Genomic DNA, 20,464 nt, shown 5'->3' on the forward strand with positions numbered 1-20,464 from the left:
GCATGGTCTCTGGTGGCTCCGGCGCAACTACCAAGCTTTGGGATCTTGAACAATCCCGAGCTCAAAACCCTCGATGACACTTCAAAACACACCTGGTGGGAGAGCAAGCCACTTACTCCTAAGCAACATGAAATGAAGTGGCGGCGGTAGGGTAGGCGAGACGACCGAGAGACAACACCGATACGAATCGCGCGACAAGAGTTTAGTCCAAGGAACCATTTTCTTTTCGAACGGCAACGGTCTTCAAATTTCGACCAATATGATCGTAGGGGGATAACCTCGTGCTGCGTGGTATCTGCTAATAGTACAGTCCGAGTACAATGACAAAACAAAAGAAAAGACTTCATAACCCGTCATGATACATTCTGCCCGGCTATCCATCCAACCGAGGAAGACCAAATCAGATACCACTGAACGACTCCTGATGCGTCTTGATACTGTTGCGCCTCTCGCGATGGTGGGTGGCGTCCTCGTGCTCAATCGACGGCCCCCCGAGGTGCTTCTTCAAAACCGAAGGAGGCACTTGGGAGGCGTCGGTTGGGTCGCGGTGTGCCGACATCGCGCCAGATCTAATTGTCACCGGGTTAGCCCTGCGGAGGGTGAAGATGACACAAAAAGAGGAGTCGAGCCGCGATCTTCCCTTGTGTGCGTTGAAAACAGTTTACTTACTTACTGATAGGTCTTGTTGCCTCCCATGGTCCGGCTGCCGTCGAGGTCCGAGTCGATGCGGGGGTCCGCCTTGTTGGCTATGTCACTCCGGTGCTGGCCGGCGGTGTTGGGCGCAGGGCCGGGCCCGGTGCCGATAGCGCCGCGGCCGTCACGGTCCGAGTCGACGCGTGGGTCGGCGGCATTAGCCATGCGGCTGCTGTGCGGGCCATAGCTGCCTTCGGGCGCGCCGTGGGTGCCGGTCATGCCGGTCATGCCGGACCCGGCGCCGCCTGGGGTGTGGTGGGTGCCAGTCATGCCGGTAGTACCGGAACCGAAACCGCCTGGGGTGTTGTGGGTGCCAGTCATGCCAGTAGTACCGGAACCGAGACCACCTGGGGTGTGGTGGGTGCCAGAGCCGAAGCCGGCACCGGCGCCGGTACCAGCAGTGCGGCCAGCGCCCATGGTGCGGGAATTGTCGAAGTCGGAGTCGACACGAGGGTCCATGGCATTTTCGACGCGGCCGCCATGCGGACCGTGTGCGCCCTCCGAGGTGCCGGTACCGTAGCCGCTGCTGCCAAATTCTCCGTGGCCTGCGGTGCGACCGGCGCCAGTAGTGGCGCCGGTACCGTAGCCAGTGTTTCCGAACTCTCCGTGGCCAGCGGTGCGGCCGGTGCCGAGAGTCGAAGAGTGATCGCGGTCAGAGTCGGCGCGGGGATCTGCGGCGTTGGCGACACGGCTGCTATGGGGGCCGTGAGTGCCTTCAGGGGCGTTGTGAGACTTGCTGTCGCTGTGGACGGCCTCCTTGATCTTGTGAACGATGCCGGACATGTTGTTGATGGTTTATGGCGGTGTCTTGTTTGAGCTGTCTTTAGGATTGGGAACGTTTGAGTTTGTGAAGTGTGTTGTTTGCGTGATGATGGAAGATTCAGTCGTCACAGTTTCGCGACAGTGAGGCCTCTTTATATATCTCTCGCCTCCTAGTTTATCCCCTCTATGTCTGCCAGCTTTCATGGCATGTTGGACAAGCCGGGCCGTTGACTTGTTTCCCATGGCGTCAATGGCATCATCCTCGCCGGTTTCAGCAGTGACAGTACGCATCCGTCCAAGGTCTCAAGTTCCTCGCAGGCAAAGAAAAGGCTAATGAGACCAAACAGCATCGCCTAGAAGCGGGCCATTACCTCATCGACGTCACTCTTGCATATCCGCCCTCTGGAAGCAGCTGCGAATGAAGAATGCCCACAAACACGCAGGTACTGAAGCGGGACAGCAAGGTATAGTTCCCCACAGAATATGGAGCAAGTGCATTGCTAGGTCAGCATCAATGGGGGCAGAAACCAGGTGGTGTTCGAGAACTGGCGTCATCAAGGGGCAACCGAGAAGTGACTGTGGCTTATGAGTGGCGCTGGCTTGCCAAGCTGCCAAGACACTCAGTTCTGTCGGTACCCTCGTCGTCCATCTGGGAAGATGTTGTTGGCCCTCTTGCGTGACCGTCCTGCTCACTTCTTGTTGATTCCTCCACCACACTTCTAGATTCAACGAATCTGTCTGCTCGAACCAGCGATCGACGATCGGCGATCTTTCCGTTCGCCATGTACATACCTAGGTAGGTACCTACATATCGGGCAGTGAGAGCAGAGGTCTGCAAGACTTCGTACGGAATCTGGAAGTACTTGGTCAAGGAAGCAGAGTGGGGACCCTCCCTCCGTCATTTTCCCCACATTTTGCTCCAGGTGCAGCATGTTTGTGACGTCGTCGACTTCAGGCCAACGCCGGCCCACACCCACGGCCCGACCCTGCAGGAGACTGTTCCAGGAGCCAGGCATACCCAGGGTTCTTACCATGTAGGTATTTTCAGGGACTTTGGGGGACTCTCAGGAACCATCTCACGACTGATCTCGCGCGGTATCTTCGGCGTCGCCCGACAATAGTGTCCGCAGGCTTTGGTAGGGGTAACAACCTCAAGCTCACAACGTTACTTTTCCCACACTTTCAGGGGTAACAGAAGGGGTCATGGTTATGATCTCCCGTTCCTCGACCATGTTTTATGCAGATACCGAGGAAGCATTCTCAAACGGCCTTTTATGTCTAAACCGAGCTATCGTGCGGTGGTTATTACTACTATCGTACAACAGGACTGTCAAAAGGCAACAAATCTGGCTACCAACTCCGAGACGAGGCTCACCCAACCGGGAGACATCGGGTATTATATACAATTGGGGCAGTAGGGTATCGTATTTGGGCCGGATAACGCCGAAGGCGTAGGATTTTGGATATCGGTGACTAGCCGCCCAAACCCGCTAATAACGGTTCCGAGGGCGACGACCGTTGTGGCCGCTGTTGCCCGGGGTTATACGGCGGCGGACCCAGTTAGTCCTAGTCCTTCAGTCAGCATGACAGGTTCACTCCCGCGTAGGGTGTTGAAAAGTTCTCCTCCTTACCCTAGAATGCCGCTCATGAGCCAGCAGATTGCGCTCAGAAAACAAAAGGCAATGGTGGCTTTCCACTGCGAGCACGAGGCGGCTCCGCCAAAGGAAATCTCGCGCCAGTCGAAAACGTAGCTAAAATCCAACCGTTAGTACGCCCTGCATCATTGTTTTCATTGCAGGGTGTTTCCAGGGGTCATGTCACTCACCCACAACTGTCACCCAGCCAGTCAACAAGCAGCCCGAAGGCGATGAACCATATCAGGCTGAAGAAAAGGTCGGCCGGCCACTGGACGAAGATGCTGGTGGAGGGGACCAGCCAGATGATGGCGAACAAGATCGAGAAGCACGCAACAATTTCGGCGTAGATTTGGCGCGCGAGCTGCAACGAGTCGGCATTCCGGACGGCGCGTAGGTATTCCCCGTTGAGGCCCGCTATGATGGCTGCAAAGACTAACTCCGCGAGGCGGAGAATGACCGCGATGAGGTCTGCGACAATCATGTTGGTGGTGTTGGTTGGCACTCAGTGGAGCTTTGCTTTCTTTGCAGGTTCCAGCACTGTATTGTTGGTAGTTAAAATTGGGCAGCGAGTTATGTATGACGAGAGGTTTGCAGAGAGCTTGGGACATACATGGGCTTTCGTGGAACCTGGGAGCAACTGCCAGACTATATACTCCGTAACACAACCAACACACCCCGTTGTGCGGCCGGCCAAGAGTCACACCCTTCATCAGTAGCCTTTGTATACTCCGACCGTCTAGCAAACAGCTCGACAAATTCTTAGAGAGCGAGATTTTGATGTTGGCACACCATCCAACGTCAGCTCGGTCGGCTACTGGCTGGCCGGGTGTTGCAGACCCCGTTTTCTTGAAAACACACCCACGTTCTTGATGGCCAACCTCGAGCCACCGAAACAACGAGGCCATTTTTGGGACCGTACGCCGTCAGTTTCTCGCATTGACAGGATGTAATCACGTGTCGGTTTATCTCCCCCCCCCCCCCCCCCCCCCCCCCCCCCTTCAGCCAGGCCCCCGGTGGCTAGCGTTAATACACATACCAATTAATGCTACTAAATAAAATGGACATGCAGGAAAAGAATGTGATCATTAAGCTACAAGTTCAAATTAGGTCAAATACAGAACCAATAAGGCATATTGGTAACCACAAGTTGTCTGACCGTTCACATTGCCACGCCGCGAGAACCCGCGTCACTCCATCGCTGGACTGGGACATGCCAGTAAAGCCTCAAGTGAGCATCGTTGCCTGAACGTCAAAAATACTGTTTCGCCAGCCATCTCTCTCGTTCTCGCGGATCCTCTGTGGCGCTTGCGCCGCCTCGACTCTCCAAAGCTTAACGAGACTACCAGGGGTATAGACACCCTCAAACACGCCGTGCCCTGGCTGTGCCACCCCGACCCGGGTGTAGAGGTCTGGGTCATCAGGAGGCACCAGTCTCGCCAGAACAGCCTTGAAAAAGGTTTTCAGGTCATCTGGGTCTGCGATACGTGTAGCCCGGAGCCTTTCCCGCGCGTAGAGTAGCTCGCGGTTCGCGAAATGCAGGGCTTCCCCGATGGCAGCTGCAATCTTCATCTCCACAGTCCCGCGGATGATGGGCTTGAGGAGGGGGTTAAAGAGCCACGCAAAGAAGCTGAACTTGCTTCGCCGAAGTTTCCAGTTGAGCTTGTGGATGCGCACCCTGACCCCCCTGAGAGTGAGAATCTTCTCAAGCCTGTCCCTGCCAACTTCGATGTCGAGCTGGACATCGAGACCCCGTTCGTCCAGTTCAAACGAGGCAATTCCTTCGTCTGCTAGCCTCAAGAGGCCCGAGTGCGCCCTGAGCCAAAAACCAATTTCTTCTGCCCGGATAGAGAGACCGTCTACTCTGACTCTCATCAATGTCTTGACAGCCGACGTTGTCCGGAACCTTGCCTTGCGGATCTCAACATCATTGAGTGTTTCAATGCGAAGCTTGTAGGGAAAGAATGATGTGTGGTTAACCGTACTGCCGGGCTCCAAGACAAGGTTCTCAAGCAGGAGGTCGAGTTGGGGTGTAGAAACTTCGAGCCTGGGTATGGGGACGTAGTTGATTGACTGGATGAGAAGTGGGACGAACACGTTGATTGCGTCCGCCAAAAGGTCCGAGTTCGCGTAATGATTCTTCGGCGACAGGATGTTGCTGATGGTGGTCGATGTCTTGATGAGGCTGGCCACATCCTTATCTCTAAGGACGGAATAAAATGTTGCCTGTAATTGCGACAGAAGCCCGTCTATGTCGTCCCGCAGAGAAGAATGAGACGATAGTTGTCTGAACTGGGCGCGGAGCTCCTGAAAACGTTCCTCGACATGGTCAAAAAAGGACGGGTCGGTAAACATATCCTGGAGCGCGTTCCCCAACCGGCCAACTAAGTCATCAAAACCGGGGTCCTCGCGGCCATGCTCCACGACCGCGTTACTGCGCTTCTCCAGGTCCTCCCATTGACTTTTCTCGCCGAATGACCTAATAAAGACCCAGAAGTTCCGCAAAGCCTCGTCCGTTTCACGGTTGCGGTCTACATCCTCGTCAACCGCCTGGGCTGTATCACGAGCAATATGTGCGTAAATCATCGCATAGCGTTTGAGGAGAAGCGACAGCGTCGTGACTGAATCCGAATAGTCGCGGCGTTGGCGAAGATTTGTCACGGCATCCTTTAGACGGTGAATCATGGTGTTTGTCTCTGGGCCTTCCAACCTTTGGCGCATGCTGTTCTCGGTCTCACCGGCGACCGTAGAAACCGTTCCACTCACGACGTTGGAAAACTCGGCGGTCTGATCAAAGAGCTCTTGTTGCGACGGCGGGCTTTGGGAGCCGTTGCTGAGTCGCTTTACCGATTCCTGTTCCGCACTAGAAGGCTCAAGGCGCTTGCCAGCCTCTTGGGAAGCTTCAGAAATGGCGAATGCTGTGTCTTTGAAGACTTCACGGGCCACGACGTCGAGATCGCCGAGGAACAAGCGGAAATCTGAGTTGGTGAGCAGCAGGGAACCGACCGTTTGGAGGCTGCGGTAAACTAAGCCGCCGTTAGCAACCACCTCCGGACACGCACTACGCGCTGTCACGTACCTGCCGCCCGGTCAGCGGCAGCTTTCGCCTTGCCGGCGCGCTCGGCAATGTGCTCCATGTCAACAGACACTCTCGCCTGTGACAAATACCAAATGAAGTCCTGAATCTGGTCGCCAGCATTTTTATGCTGCAGGAGCTCGATAAGCTGCTTTAACCATTGTTTGATGTAGTGTACCAGGGCCCGCCCGGAGTCGCTGAGCTGGGTATTATCATTGGGATTGAGCATGTCGGCAGCAAGCAGAGTGCGGAGACTGATGATTGCCTGCTCGTTAGATGGCATGAAACCTTTGGACAAGGCGCGGAGCGTCTGGTATGTGTGCAGCTTCTGGTGGAGGCGCCGCTGGCGCGAAGTAGCATCATCATATTGGGGGAGTAACGGCTCTTGTTCTTGTTCCTCTGACCGCCGGCCATGGCTAGTCCCAAAGCACGACGAGAACATGATGGCGGGGGGTGTGTGGTGTTCACGCAAAGTATGAATGAGTTTTAGGTCATGGTGACCTAAATCTAGGAACGATTAATTCGAGGCCGCGAGTTATCGTGCTTTTCATTTTGTTGGTAATATGGTTCAATTGACGACTCAAGCCCAGAGCCAGAAACCAAACGATGACGTCGTCACAAATGCAACTCTAATTAAGTCAAGCCACACCCGCCACAGCACCGAGCCCACACATTCACTCCCGACGACCTCTGCAGGTCTGTTGCGGCTGGTTCAGCACCAGGAGCCCGAGCTTCGATTGATCCTCGGACTTCCCGCAAATACCTGCTGACATGAGCTCAAACAGTGCGTTCAAATCCTGGGCAGCGTGGCGACACAGCCACAGCTCCGAACAAATCTGAAGGATCCCTTTCCCACGCCCGCATTTGCTACACGCGAGCGGGCACGTGGGGTCGAATGAGAACGCGAGCCAAGCCTGGTGACGTCCCCCTGTGATCGGAGGCCCTGCTGGCGGCCCCATGGCAGCGGGGGAGTTCGGATTTCAGGCACCGCTGCGGGAAAACTCACCTTTTACTGGTGGACAGCGGGCTGCGTGTGGACGTCGAAACTCGGGGTCCAACAAGACAGAATCTCAAGTATGGATGTTTCTCCTGCACGCTCATGCGCGGAAATGCGCAGGAACAAATAACTTAGCGGCGGGTGCCGGCATGATAGGGTCCAGATGAAAGCGAACGTCAATTATTGTGTGGGGCATGCCGCCGGGACAGCCGAGCGAGCGGTGGGCATGGGATCGCGGCGTCACAGTAATCGTACTCGCGGACTCGGCGTTCGGGCACTGCCACAATTTCTAAAGCTTGACTCTTATACGGTTATTGTCTTTCGCCGTGCTCCTTGCGCTTGCTAATATCCCCTTCCTGCCTTCCGCTCCAGTTGCACAAGTGACGTCCTGCCATTTCCATGCCAGGCTGATCGCTGCCATTTCGGACTTGGATCCTGCGTCACCTTGAACTCTCCCCTGCCGCCTTGCCAAGCCTCCCCGCGGCAAACTCTCAACATCAATCGCCATCACAACGGGCCCGCAAGCCCACGCAGGCTTTCGGTACCCACACCACAACTCCCAGGCCCGCTGCGAAAACGCTGTCGTCCCCCGCGGCACAGATGATGAACGATATGGATTCCAACGGGTTAAAGCGCAAGGACACGACAAAGGGTCCGCCCCTGCGCATCTTGTCTCTCGGTATGTCGCCTCCTCGTAGCGGGATGCCTCCGCGCGCGGCATCACCGAACGAACGTGGCTAACACGACGATAGATGGAGGAGGCGTGCGCGGGTATTCCATGTTCTTAATTCTCCAGGAGATTATGCACCGGACGTTTGTCGAACTCGAAGGCCGGGCACCGCGACGATCCGAGATCCCCAAACCATGCGACCATTTCGACCTTATCGTCGGTACCGGCACCGGCGGCCTAATCGCCTTGATGCTTGGCCGGTTACGCCTCGATATCGAGACATGCAAGGAATTATACGTCCGCCTCACCCGCATCGTGTTTGAGACGGACAAGACCATCGCCGGCATTCCGTACCGCTCGACTTTGTTCAAGGCGACGAAGCTGGAGGAGGCGATCAAGGAATGCGTTCGGGAACACACAATCTACGAGAAGGAAGGCAACGACGGATCCGAGGCGGGAAGCACCTACAACCCTTTGAGCCCCGCTTCGCGCTCGAGTGCCGCCGCATACCCGAAGAGGCATACCAGCAACGCGAGCGTGCTGAGTTTCAGCGCGCGGAGCCCCAGCGCGCAGAACGCGAAACCCATCTTCTCCCGCGGAGGAAACCCGAATGCCCGTCTGTACGACGAACGAGAAAACCGAACTAAGACGTGAGTCCCATCTTCTACTGGCACTTCTGTGGCGCGCTCCGGGAGGTGGTGTAGCTAATCCGCCCCCTCTAGTGTTGTTACCGCCGTTTACAAAGGCACCGCAAAAGGCGGAGCGCCGGCCATGCTGCGCTCCTACGATTCTCGGAGAGAGCCGGCACCAGAGTTTGACTGCAAAATTTGGGAGGCTGGCCGAGCAACGTGCGCCATCGGCCTCGCCTTCAAGCCGATTCAGATCGGGCAGTCCGTGTTCCATGACGACGGCGCGGGCACCTTCAATCCGTCCCTCACGGCCCTCGACGAGGCAGTGGTGAACGAGTGGCCTGGTCGCGAGGTCGGCGTCTTCCTCAGCGTCGGAACTGGAAAGAGGCCAAAGGGTAGCGACGCGAATTCGTCGCTGTGGTATGAGGGCTTTCTTGGCGAGTTTGCCGATGCGAGGAGGAAGCTGATCGCAAAGATTGAGGGCTGCGAGAAGATCCATGAGCTGATGAAGAGGGAGCACCTGGCGCGGCGCGGCGTCAACATCGAACACTATTACCGGTGGAATGTCGAGGTCGGCGTCGGCGAGTTCGGCATGAATGAGTGGAACCGGCTGTCGGATATCAGCACAAACACGAGGAGATACCTTGCGAGGGACGACGAGCAGAGGATGGTTCAGGGGGCGTCGGCAAAGCTGGCCAAGATTCACTTCGCAAAGCAAAGGTGGGAACGCCTCAGCTCGGCCAACCCGAACGCGGCGGCACAAATGGTGCCAGAGATAGCACTGCCCCTAGCCGTGGAGCTGCCGGGAGACATACCCGTATCCCCTCACCCCCACAGCCCATCGAGCCGGCAGTCGTATGACTCTGGGCACGACATGTTGCCTGTGCGTGCCTCCACGCCGTCGCCGAGGAGCTCCGGTGAACCGCCACGGCAGTCACCGAAGCTGAACCAGCTGCCCTATCACGCTGCGCCCCCCGCCGGTCACCCACCAGCACCGCCCGGCCGCTTCGCCGACAGTGCGGCTGATGACTCGGATCGACTAGTGGTCAACGCCCCGACGCCATCGCAGTACCGGATTGCCGCAGGTGCGGACAAGATCGCAATTATGGGGCCAGACGATCACCCCAGGCGATTCGAAGATCCCCTGATGCAGCCGCCGCCGCTGCGGGTCAGGCCACCCTCGGTGCCACCCCCGCTCCCCCCAAAGACACCACTCCCAGAAAACCAGGCAGCCTACGGCCGAGCATCCGCCCCGGTCTTGCCCTACCCCCTTGATGACGACGCACCACCGGTGGTCAATATGGCGAGGAAGCCAAATTACAACTCAAGGTAGTTAGTACACCGCCGTACCCGCAGTCGGGATCACTTCCTCCGCCCGTGGCGGCGGGAGCAGCCATGAATGCGGCACGGACCGCGATCCCCTTTACGAGCCCACGAGAAACGATATCTATGTAGAAGATGTTTACCATGTATATCCGTCTTGAAAGACTATGGTTTGGTACCGGGATATAGGAGTTTGGAGTTAGCTACTCGGGTGTGTTGGATGGATACCAATATTATTCTTCTTCTTATTTATTATTTATTTGTATGCTTGACTTGGCACAATCATCTACAATATTCTCAATTTGAGCGGCCTCTCAAGACATCATGAGATCTGAGAACGCAGCACCTGCTGCGCCTGCTCAGGCCAACCACTCCCTTGTCCGCCGGCCGGTCTAGACCCCGAGACTTCGTTCATGGGGGTGTCTTAACTCGGCCAATCGCTGGACTTTTCACTCCTGGGGTGGAGTGGCCCTCGATGAGCTTCCCGCTAAAGCACCGCGGCCCAGTCTGCCGGTGCCGTTTCAGCAACAGTTGGTTGGTCCAGCACGCAACTTTATTTCGACAGGTGGGTGAGTTCGAGATGAGAAAGTTTTTAGTCCCCAAACCTTACTGGATCCCCAAGCGAGAGACATCATTACGCTCAACAATATTGAGTCGAAACCAGAGCTATATAATGCGACAAGAGGGACGGAGCTTTGCAAAAACGATAGCTCCCCACGTCCTTCACGCATCGGGCATAGTTGCAGTTGGGTATTTCGAAATGACAGCTCACAGCTCTGCAATGGTCTCCTGCGACCCACCGCAGTCTTCAGCGCTTTGCGCCAGCCTCGGGACATCGGCGGGGTGGATAGAGGGGGTTGCGAACATGGCCTCGATATCCATTGGCCCATTAGCGGCGCCACCTGTATTAGTACATCTGACTGACTCTCGACGAAATTGTCTGTCCCCTCTCCCACCTTGTCACGCTTGGGTAGTTCCACCTCGACGCTCTTCTTGCCTCAACGCTCTGCCTTCGGGCGCGTGGCAGCCTCCGCCGAACTACCAGCTGGGCGGGCCCAGACCACCCCATACAGAAGGACGAAGCGAAAGGCTAGTGCTACCACACACGCATTGCTCGCTCGATCCGGTGAAAATATTCGATCGTAAGACTATTCATCACCTCGGCTCGGTTGTCAACGAACCCGATACGCCCCTCCACTCCCTTCCCCTCCCCTCCCCTCCTATCTGTCATTCCCACCCCGGCGTTGGCTTGTGTGGACGAATAAACCTGTTTGGGAGAGCTTCTACGTATTTAAAATCGCTATGCTGTGTAGCTGCCGCCGTAATATGTAGCGACGGTATTCGTTGCATGTGGAGGACCACCAGCTTCCCACGCCCCTTCCTTTTTATCTGCCCTCGTCAAACGAGATCTCACCCACTTACCACTCCCCCCCCCCCCCCCATTTCTTGGCAATGGCATGGCAGGAGCTCACCCTCTGATGTTCGTGCCGCGAGAAGACAAGACAAGCCACTCACCGCTTGAGAGGAAACAAACTAGCGGCACCGCCTCCGACACAAGTGCCGTGACCCTCCCGTGAACCAGGATTACGAGAAACGTGCGGCAGTGTGTCTCGAAGTCAGCATGAGGCCAGCTAATCAGCTTTGGCTTCCTGGGGAGTTGCCTCATTTTCGGTTCCAAAAATAATAGTCCCGTATTTGATACGTGATAAAAAGCCGACCGAGCCCCTGGCGAGTTGCGACTCGTCTTATTCTACATCACAACGTTTCCCGGTTTAGCAAAAACAGGCCGTTCTTCATTTCCTCCGTAGCCCAGCTCGAAACTTGGGATTCATCCCTCCCCCCGTTCCTCGCCTCCATCGCTGGCGGTTCCTCAGGGGGGCCAAAACCAGCGGGTTACTTATCCGCTAGTCCCAAGGTGTCTCAAATCCGAAGCCTTGCATACTCAGGCCTCATCCCACCACCCTTGTCCGAGCCCCGTCCATAGATATCCCTTATAAGTCAGCCCTACGGTCTCCAACTGCCTCATGCAGGTGTCGTTCGGAGACAACTGAGCTCGTTGTTATGAATGGAACGATGCCCGAGCCAATGCAGCCCCCGGTACCACGGCTCTTACGTGGAGAACGAACGACAACATCGTGCGGGGAGTGTAGACGGAGAAAGCAGAAGGTAAAGTCGAACATGGTTTACCATTTATCCCAATTGTGTTCAGAAAAATACCCACTGGTTGGCTCAGGACCAAGCCCATGAGGGGGTTAGGTTAGCGGCAGTGTATCATTCCTGTCGTGTTCAGGAGCATCATGTTGACCCTCGTAGTGCAACCAGGGGCAACCGTGCAGCAACTGTGCGAGACGGTTCCCGCAGCCGACTTGCGAGTACAAACCGAGTAGTAGGTACGTCAAGCTCCAATATTCTCGAGGTTTAACCGACAGTTGGCAAAGGTCACGCTGATACCAGAAAAACGCAGGCGTCCTGGTGGTGTCGTGGTGCCGCAGCGGCCGGCCTTCGCCGTCTCCTTGCCCACCGCAACCCCGGCGAGTAGAGGAAGCTTTGGTACCGAAGCTCTCTGCTCGCCTCTCGCTCCACAACCCTCGCCGCTGGTATCTCCCTGGGGCCAACAACAGAACCGAGAAAATGTGGACGGGGTTATGTCGAGTTGGCCCGGGTTCAACCTCTTCACGCTTCCTCCGACGCCGAGTTTACCCGGGCAGTATGCCTGGAGCACCGACCAGCAGACCCTGTCTATGGTCATTACTACCTGTGTGGAGGGCTGTACATCGCACTCGGATGAAGTCCACAACGCCATCAGGACCCTTCAAGCATATGGGCCTGTCCAACACCACTGGACTGCCAGAAGCAACTGGACCCAGGAGCATAGTGCCTGGACATTGGTACCCGCCGTGTCTCCAGAACCGGGTACCATCTCCTGGCCCGTTGGCGTTTCGGCTCAGGGGCTTGGCGGAATGCCAGTAATGCAGACGATGCGGGACGAAGAGCTTCTGGCAATATGTAAGTCCACACCGCTGCGGTCTACCCACTTCTGTGCCCTCAGTGAACCACTTGCTGACTCGTGGCTCCGGTACAGTTGTCAACTTCGTATCCCAGTTCACAGCATCACTCGATGGAAAGCCTGACACCTCGAATCCATACATCAAGTACTACGTTCCATACTGCGTCAACTCGCAGCTGTTGGTACATGTAGCCATCTACTCGGCGGCGTGCTTCCTCACCGACACTGGCCATGTTGAGAGAACAGTTGCCATGGCCCACAAGGGTCGTGTGATCAAGCTGCTGAACGAACATATTCGATCACAACTGGCCCCAAGCGATGAGGTGATAGCTGGCGTGCTCCAGATCACCCTAGATGAATGGTATGACCTTTTTCTCTTTCGTTGGTACTAGCGGAATGTTGTTTCTCCCTGCCAAAACCCACTGCTGTTCAGCACGAAGGAAACCGGCGGTGCTGACAGAAAAACAGGCTCTGGGGAAATACTAATGACCTACGAGCACACCTGCGCGGGCTCCGAGACATAATCAGATCCCGTGGAGGGTTCCGTACACTCGGTTTGAATGGTCTCATAAGCAAGCTTGCAGTATCGTGAGTCCCTTCCCGCCTGACCCAGCCGTGACAGTCGCTGACCAACTAAATAGCGCCGATGTTGCTATAGCCCTCTCATTTGAAGTTTTGCCGTTCCTGCGAGGTACGCCCGAATTCGAGTTCCGCGATAGCTCACAGATACCACTTCGGCTTGCCCTCAACACCCCCTTAATCCCCACCCTCGTGCGGTTTTCCTCGTGTGCTAGTGCGCTTCACATTCATCCTGCCGTTGCATCCATTCTTGACGATATGCGCTTCCTTCTTGCGGCGGTCCTCGCGCTTCCCGCAAAGCCGTCCGCGAAGGAGCTCCAGAAAGTACACACTACGTCCGCTTGGATCCACGAGCGCATATCAAGTCTCCCCGAATACTCACCAGCTAGGCGACGGCCCTCGGCAGCGAGCTCAACGCCCAGCAGGGGCTCCTCGGCCATACCAGAAACATCCGAAGACCCGCAGCTGCCTCCATCACACCGCGTCCAGCCCCAGGCCGAGCGTCGGCAGCAACACCAAAAGCCACGCCGGACACTCGCACAGGCACCAACGGGCCAGCCGCAACAACGCCCTATCGAAATGACCCCAACTCCACCCCCACCCCTCACCCCAGCCACGGACTCGGACGGCCCTGCACCAGACCACGTCTACCAAGCCGTCCGCCTCGCCGCCCTCCTCTACAGCCGCGCCATCATGCACCGCCGCCCCTTCAGCCTCGTCGTCACCGCGGACGAGTTCCTCCGGCTATGGACGACGGCGTGGCGCGTTCCGCTGTCGACCTGGCGGTCCCTGCTAGGCGTGTTCAACTGGGTGCTCTTGCCTATCGTGCCGAGCGGCAAGGCCGCTCAGCCGCACGACCGGTTCGTCAAGGGCATGATGAACATCAGCCTGTTCCAGATGGGCGTGGATAACTGGGAGATTGCTAGCGCGGTCATGGAGGCGGAGTTGAGCTTGCAGCGGTGGTTAGGGGGGGAGTCGGTTGGTTCGTCGGAGACAGGGGGGGATGGGGGGGAGGCGGCCAAGCGGGGCCAATGGCGGGAGGAGGACGGTAGTTCTCCCGAGAGGATGGGCGCCAACGAGGGCGAAGGAGGCGGGAGTAGGATGAGGTTTGGAAGAGAGAAGTCGAGGTAGGGGACGGAAAGGGGGGACGGGTCCACGGGGGCGAGCCTTTTGACTCCGGCATCTCTGCAGGATGCATAGATTGCCCCATGGGAAAAGACGGGTTGCGGTTGGAAATGTGAAGATACAGGTTGTTGTGTCGTGTCTTGGTGCGCGTTGGACAAATTGATACCCGTTTGGCACTTGTGGTAATCCAGATCGCCACATGACCAAAGTAAACAAAAGGGGCAGAAAGGAATCGAGAAGCCAAATTATACACACTTCTAGCCTGGTTATCTTCACGATATACTAGATCGGCCATATTCTTAGCAACCTAAATCCGCGCTAGGAATCCAAATACCATTGACCATCGAGGCATTGGTGGCCCACAGCGGTAATGCGGTGTTTTTGAGGGGTTACCCAGCGGGTCCTAGCCGGGGACGCTACAGCGGTACAAGGTCTGACCGTCGGTGAAACCGGTAGCGTTAGGAAGCAGGACCTTTCAATAAAACAAACTTGCGGAATCGGCTGAAAGTCTCATTTTGCCATCTACAACCACCGAGCAAGGACGGCGTAGATAGCGGGCGCCAGCGTTACTACGCGGCCATATGTTTGGGGACCCGGGCATCGACACCTCGGGGCGTTCGTGCGAATCTAGTCAACCTCAGCGAAAGTGCCATAACTACTGAGTCTTCGAGGGGTGGAATGCGACGGCGGCAGTCTCGTGTAATCGGCCACGGCGGTCGGTCCAAGAGCGGTCAGCAAAATCCTCTTCCTCTTCTTCGAGGTGGAGCGCTGCCCGATCAATCGATGAACTGGCCGGGTTGCACCAATGGTAGCCGCAGACAGCTGCAGAAGGCTGAGACTCTCCAATGAGATGGTTCGGCGGCCGCACTTTTGCAGCGCTGGTCGACTCGGGCCTCGTCGTGCATGGTTCTATCGCTGACCTGATTTGTCCCTCCATCCCCCATCAACGACCCGAAGAGGAGAGGCCCGAGACAAGACAGAGACATGAATGGACGGAGACGACAAGAATTAAGGTTGGGCAGAAACGCATGGATGCGACTCGAGGAAACGATCGGGCTGCCGTTCAAGCAAGGTGAACAGCGTTGTTGCCCAGGCAATCTGCATCCGCGCCGGCCCTTCTATGTCGGCTGCGTTGGCCAAATCCCATCGAGCATGGCAAGACGCATCTCCGTTGAACACACGTCCTGCAATGCAGACACAAGCGGGGACGAGGTGGGAGGTGGGAGGGAGTGACGGTGCCGCAGGGTTGATCACGGACGGGGAAAACGCGGCATCGTTAAAAAAGACAAGAATCAAGAGGAACAAATATGGAGAAAAGGAAAGCAGAAAAATGGTAATCGAAGCATGGGCAAGCATGCGGAAGATACAGAAATGGCCTCCAATGGACCCGACGCATCGAAACATGAAGCGGGATTGACTTTGGGGGTTGAAGACTTGGAAGCAGCCCACCTTGGCGACGGAAGTGGGCAGTGGGGACCAGGCTCATTCTGGCCGGCCGGGCCAGTTCGACCAGCCATGGCTCGTGCGCCATGCGTCATTTGGCAGCCTCTGAGTGGCCTGAAGGCAAAGTGTCAGCCCCGCTCCCCCTCCTCACCTCTTGCCGGCTCCGTCCCCTCGTGCAGGGCGAAGGAAAGCCGAGTCGCGCGTGCCAGCCAATCAGGCCGCGCTACCGACATTGCACAAGGCTAATTCAGAGCCGAGTGGTTTAACAGCCTTACCCTCTGCAAGTGTCTTGCCCACCATCCCGCCCCCCTGTGCGGCCTCACAGTCTTGCCTCGCTTGTTGCTGTTTCTCCTCACTTTCCTCCACCAATTCGACCACTGTTTGTTTCGTTACGATTTTTCTGTTATTTTTTCCGTAGGTGTGAGCGGCAAATCTGCGGCATCTGCAGCCTAGCGAACCCCCTCCCCCCTCCCGGGACTCGGCCAACATCTCTCCCTTCCCCGCTGGTGTCCCGGCCGGACAATTTGAGGCCGCTTTTCCCAACTGTATCTTCGGAGTATGGAGCCCTCTTCAAAGCGACGCAGGCTAGCCCCTAAGGTTCCCGAGCCTCCGGCCGTGCCTGCGCTTCCTCCAACACCACAGACCCAGCCACAACCTCCTCCGCATGCTTTTCCCCAAGATCAGGTGAGTGGCTTGTCCCGCAATTCTCGCCCGGCTACTTTGTTCATGACACTGACCTTTACTTCCGCAGGTACCACCCCAGCACTACCCTCACGCTGAAGCTGTTTCACGACTGCCGGAATGCGACGAGTTCGAAGCATTCGCCCGCCATCTTCAAGATGCCGCCATACACATCCAACAGCAGACCCTTCGACCCAAGCATACCAGTGTCTCGGTGTTAATGTTGCGCTGGGAGGAGGATACATCAGTCGAGCCGGACTTGCTCGCCCTGGAGCAGGTGTTTCGTGAGCGATACCACTACCACACCGACAAATGGGCCATCCCTACTGTTCCGAATCCAAGCGTCAAGCTCGGCGTCCGGATGGCTTCCTTCCTCGACAACGCCCGGCCGGACCATCTCCTCATCATATACTATGCCGGCCATGGGTATGTCGGTCCCGACAACCAGCTGTATTGGGCCTGGTAGGTACGATACCGCGCGCGCCCCCTGCTCCCCGTGTTAACCTGCGACTCAGCAACTCGCGCGATGACGCCGCCAAGTTGAAGTGGGATGGCGTACGTTGCTTGTTCGAGGACGCCCAGTCTGAGATATTGCTCCTGATCGACTCCTGCGCTGTCCGCGATACGCCGGTGGCCGGCAGTCACGGCGCGAAGCAAGCAATTGCTGCTTATACCCCCGACCAGAGCTCGCTAGGATCTGGACCCAGCTCCTTCACGGCCACGTTATCCGAGACGCTTCAGAAACTGAGCACTTCAGGTCGGCCCTTCAGCGTACAGAAACTCTACGACGATTTACGGCAACAGGGGCAACAGGAGAGCACACACGCACTCGCCAGGCAGCCCAATGGACCTTCCAAGCCGAACGCCACGCCCGAGAGGTCGCCAGCTTTCTTTACTCTGACCCCTGCAAAGGGCCAGGGGATAATCTTGGTTCCCCTCGACCCAAAGGCGGCCCAGCTCCAGTCACCGCCCCACTCTGCGGATGCCGACGTTCAAAGTACCTGGACATCGAAGCCCGAGGATCATCCTCTCAGTCCAGAAGAGGTCCTCGACCTGACGTTAGACGAACGGAGGGTGTTGGTATGCACGACGTTTGTGGGTGACGCCAGCCCTGACATGGCCTTCTTCAACCAATGGCTTCACAACATCCCGGGCACCGCGTCAAATATTACGGTAGAGGGCATGTTCCTCGGCCCTCCCACGATGTTGCTGATCTCCATGCCGCTCAATGTCTGGAACATTGTTCAGCACGACAAGGTCTGCTGCTTTCTTGGTTATATTAACTCGCACAACATGATACACCTATACCAGCGACTTGTCAACTCGCATCCGCGTGGCTTACCGGGCCTCAGAGACGGGGAAGACGGCTGTACCCTGAAACGCAGCCCGTCTATACATCGGAGCGAAGTCCTCGGCCACTATCCGCCTATTCAGAAGGAGACACCCCGACGCCAGGGGAGCCATCTGGCTCAGGCGGTGGTGGCATCGATGCCTGCAATACCTCCTCAGACTAGTCCCGGGCAGACACCTCCCGTTGGTCCCAAGGATGAAGTGGAGGATTCGGCAGAAATGCAAGAGGCAGCGGAACAACTCAAGGCCCTGAGCCACGTCCGACACATTGGCGATGACACCGCGCCAACGCTCGATCGACAAGCTACACGGGTAGGAGACAGCATCGCCGTCCGACACGCCGGTGACCCCGGTTCTCCCACCAACGGCGCCGTGCCAGGGGCCGAGAGGACCCTGTTCGACGCCGAATACAGCACTCCAGCCGCCAAGCCGAAAGTCAGGAAACCGCTCCAGAAGCAGGCCCCGAAACAAGAAGTGCGGTGCGACCATTGCAGCCATGCGCCCTTCAAAGATTCCTCATCCCTCCGTAAGCATGTCGCTGCCGCCCACACGAGACCCTTCCCTTGCGCATTTTCGTTTGCGGGCTGCACGAGCACATTTGGGTCTAAAAACGAGTGGAAGCGACACATTTCCTCGCAGCACTTGTGTCTGCAGTATTATCGATGTTCGTCATGTCCACAGAGCAGCGCCGACGGCAAGGGCAACGAATTCAATCGCAAGGACCTGTTCACGCAGCATCTTCGCCGCATGCATGCGCCATTTGCGATTAAAAAGGCTTTATCCAAGGGGGACAACAAGCTACAGGTCGAATGGGATACCCATGTCAAGGACATGCAGACGACATGCCTCGTCACTCGGAGACAGCCACCTCAACGGTCAGCCTGCCCTAAGCCGGACTGCCAGAGCGTCTTTGAGGGACCCGGGTCCTGGGATGAGTGGACGGAGCATGTCGGACGGCATATGGAAAAAGGGGAAGCCCACCGTATGGGGGTTGACCAGCTGTTGGCGAAGTGGGCGCTGGATGAATCCATCATTGAGGACCATGGAGATGGTGAGTACAGGCTCTGTGGTGGGAACGGGTTAGGCGTGGGCGAGAACCACACAAGCAATAACGGCAAAACGACTTTGGATGGCGCAGGGAAAACAGATGAGGACGACAACCCATCCATCACGGTTGCAATACCAGTTCCGATGGCGAACAGGATGGATATCGACTAAGACGAGGGGAGAAAGGGGACGAACGACGAAATGAAGTTGATTTTGGCGGCCATCTTTCCCGGAATAGGCATTATGACATGGTTTACGAGGAAACTGGAGTTTGGGGGACCGGATTGTCGTGATCCATCAAGCGCCATGCTGCATGAGGCGAGCGAGGGCATTCCACGTACACAGTTGACAGTAGCGGCCAAAGCCGTTTTGTTTACATGTAGATTCAATACAATAAAATAAAAGTAGACAATGCATGAAATGTAATTTGTACTCTAGACACCACTCTCCAGCATTTTCTCTGCAACTCTCCACCTGGTGAACAGGCACGACAGGGGATCGCTCACACGCCACTCAGACTCGAGTCACGTGTTGACTAAGACCGAAAGTGGTAATCCTCGCTCCATCCCAACGTCGTTTGTGTAATCCGAACCAACCCGAGCGAGGTGGTTTCAATTACAACACCGCGCAGATTCCACCCGAGTTGGACGGCGAGTTCAGCTAGATGTCGGTCAAACGGGTAGAAAAGGATGAACAATTCCAATGACTATCATGTCCGAGTTGATCAGATTGCCTCGGCCGTGAAGAGAGGACCAACGGCCCAGGGCAGAGCCAGTCTTGCCTCGCATTGAATGACCTATCGCCCCGTTTCCCCGTGGCCTCGATCCTTCTTGTTCCGTCGAATCCAACTCTGTCATCACATCAATTGGGGTGTCACAACACTGTGGTGACGTCCGAGAGGCCGCGGAGTTGTGCAGTAACCACGTTGTTCTGTGGTTAGCAGAAGTACCCACCGATAATATGCACACTACCCGGCTATGATTCTTGTCCTTCTAACCTCCTAGGGTTATTTTCCAAGGATTTCCTAAACGGATGTAAAGGGGAGGAGAGGGGGGGGTGGAGGATCCTCAGAGTAGCATGAGACTGTGTTTGGTCGACGATGTGGCCAACTTCCTTGTGCATAAGCGTCTCTCGTATGCCCTTCAACGAATGATCACTAAATCAAGCACACTACTGAGATCAGGAGGGCCATAGAGCCCGTCAACGGCCCAGAGCAAGCTGTCTTTCTAACCGACTTATATATACACACTCAACGCATATCAACCTTGTGATTGCAGTGGTTCTAATCCCCAGCACCAATTGCAACCGCCCTTGGGGGACTGCACTTTTTGGGGGTTCGGGGATGTAAACAGTCACGCGTTGTTATGGTTACTGTTATTTTGCAAGGAAAGAGGGCGGGAAATCCATCCCATACACGTTGATGGGAGAAGGAAGGTGCGTCAAGCGAA

At 56.4% G+C, this 20,464-nt stretch overlaps 6 protein-coding genes across 6 annotated transcripts; 3 read left to right on the plus strand and 3 right to left on the minus strand.

The window, feature by feature from the left end:
- Positions 1 to 133: 133 nt before the first annotated feature.
- B0H64DRAFT_38508 (uncharacterized protein) lies at positions 134 to 1,672 on the minus strand. The gene is made up of 2 exons (XM_062803051.1): positions 674 to 1,672; positions 134 to 569 (listed from the first exon to the last, which is right to left on the minus strand). The coding sequence occupies exons 1-2, from the start codon at positions 1,474 to 1,476 to the stop codon at positions 401 to 403; spliced, it is 972 nt and encodes a 323-aa protein (XP_062664957.1). The 5' UTR covers positions 1,477 to 1,672; the 3' UTR covers positions 134 to 400.
- A 1,010-nt stretch (positions 1,673 to 2,682) lies between these two features.
- B0H64DRAFT_38654 (membrane-associating domain-containing protein) lies at positions 2,683 to 3,768 on the minus strand. The gene is made up of 5 exons (XM_062803138.1): positions 3,703 to 3,768; positions 3,281 to 3,629; positions 3,087 to 3,206; positions 2,814 to 3,021; positions 2,683 to 2,743 (listed from the first exon to the last, which is right to left on the minus strand). The coding sequence occupies exons 2-4, from the start codon at positions 3,571 to 3,573 to the stop codon at positions 2,946 to 2,948; spliced, it is 489 nt and encodes a 162-aa protein (XP_062664958.1). The 5' UTR covers positions 3,574 to 3,629; positions 3,703 to 3,768; the 3' UTR covers positions 2,683 to 2,743; positions 2,814 to 2,945.
- A 324-nt stretch (positions 3,769 to 4,092) lies between these two features.
- Positions 4,093 to 6,724, minus strand: B0H64DRAFT_429306 (uncharacterized protein). The gene is made up of 2 exons (XM_062805896.1): positions 6,169 to 6,724; positions 4,093 to 6,115 (listed from the first exon to the last, which is right to left on the minus strand). Exons 1-2 carry the CDS (start codon positions 6,605 to 6,607, stop codon positions 4,317 to 4,319), a joined length of 2,238 nt encoding a protein of 745 aa, XP_062664959.1. The 5' UTR covers positions 6,608 to 6,724; the 3' UTR covers positions 4,093 to 4,316.
- A 740-nt stretch (positions 6,725 to 7,464) lies between these two features.
- Positions 7,465 to 10,085, plus strand: B0H64DRAFT_383548 (acyl transferase/acyl hydrolase/lysophospholipase). The gene is made up of 3 exons (XM_062802960.1): positions 7,465 to 7,841; positions 7,915 to 8,482; positions 8,555 to 10,085. The coding sequence occupies exons 1-3, from the start codon at positions 7,763 to 7,765 to the stop codon at positions 9,792 to 9,794; spliced, it is 1,887 nt and encodes a 628-aa protein (XP_062664960.1). The 5' UTR covers positions 7,465 to 7,762; the 3' UTR covers positions 9,795 to 10,085.
- Positions 10,086 to 12,429: 2,344 nt separating this feature from the next.
- On the plus strand, positions 12,430 to 14,501 carry B0H64DRAFT_370561 (uncharacterized protein; the record flags this gene model as incomplete). Its single annotated transcript, XM_062802094.1, has 5 exons — positions 12,430 to 12,790; positions 12,867 to 13,152; positions 13,260 to 13,379; positions 13,465 to 13,482; positions 13,586 to 14,501. The coding sequence occupies 5 exons, from the start codon at positions 12,430 to 12,432 to the stop codon at positions 14,499 to 14,501; spliced, it is 1,701 nt and encodes a 566-aa protein (XP_062664961.1).
- Positions 14,502 to 16,077: 1,576 nt separating this feature from the next.
- Positions 16,078 to 19,432, plus strand: B0H64DRAFT_335148 (uncharacterized protein). The gene is made up of 3 exons (XM_062801120.1): positions 16,078 to 16,622; positions 16,690 to 17,081; positions 17,135 to 19,432. The coding sequence occupies exons 1-3, from the start codon at positions 16,497 to 16,499 to the stop codon at positions 19,185 to 19,187; spliced, it is 2,571 nt and encodes an 856-aa protein (XP_062664962.1). The 5' UTR covers positions 16,078 to 16,496; the 3' UTR covers positions 19,188 to 19,432.
- The last annotated feature ends 1,032 nt before the right edge of the window (positions 19,433 to 20,464 follow it).

The sequence above is a fragment of the Chaetomium fimeti genome (genome assembly GCF_033439085.1).
Source record: "Chaetomium fimeti strain CBS 168.71 chromosome Unknown B0H64scaffold_1, whole genome shotgun sequence".
Taxonomy (NCBI): domain Eukaryota; kingdom Fungi; phylum Ascomycota; class Sordariomycetes; order Sordariales; family Chaetomiaceae; genus Chaetomium; species Chaetomium fimeti.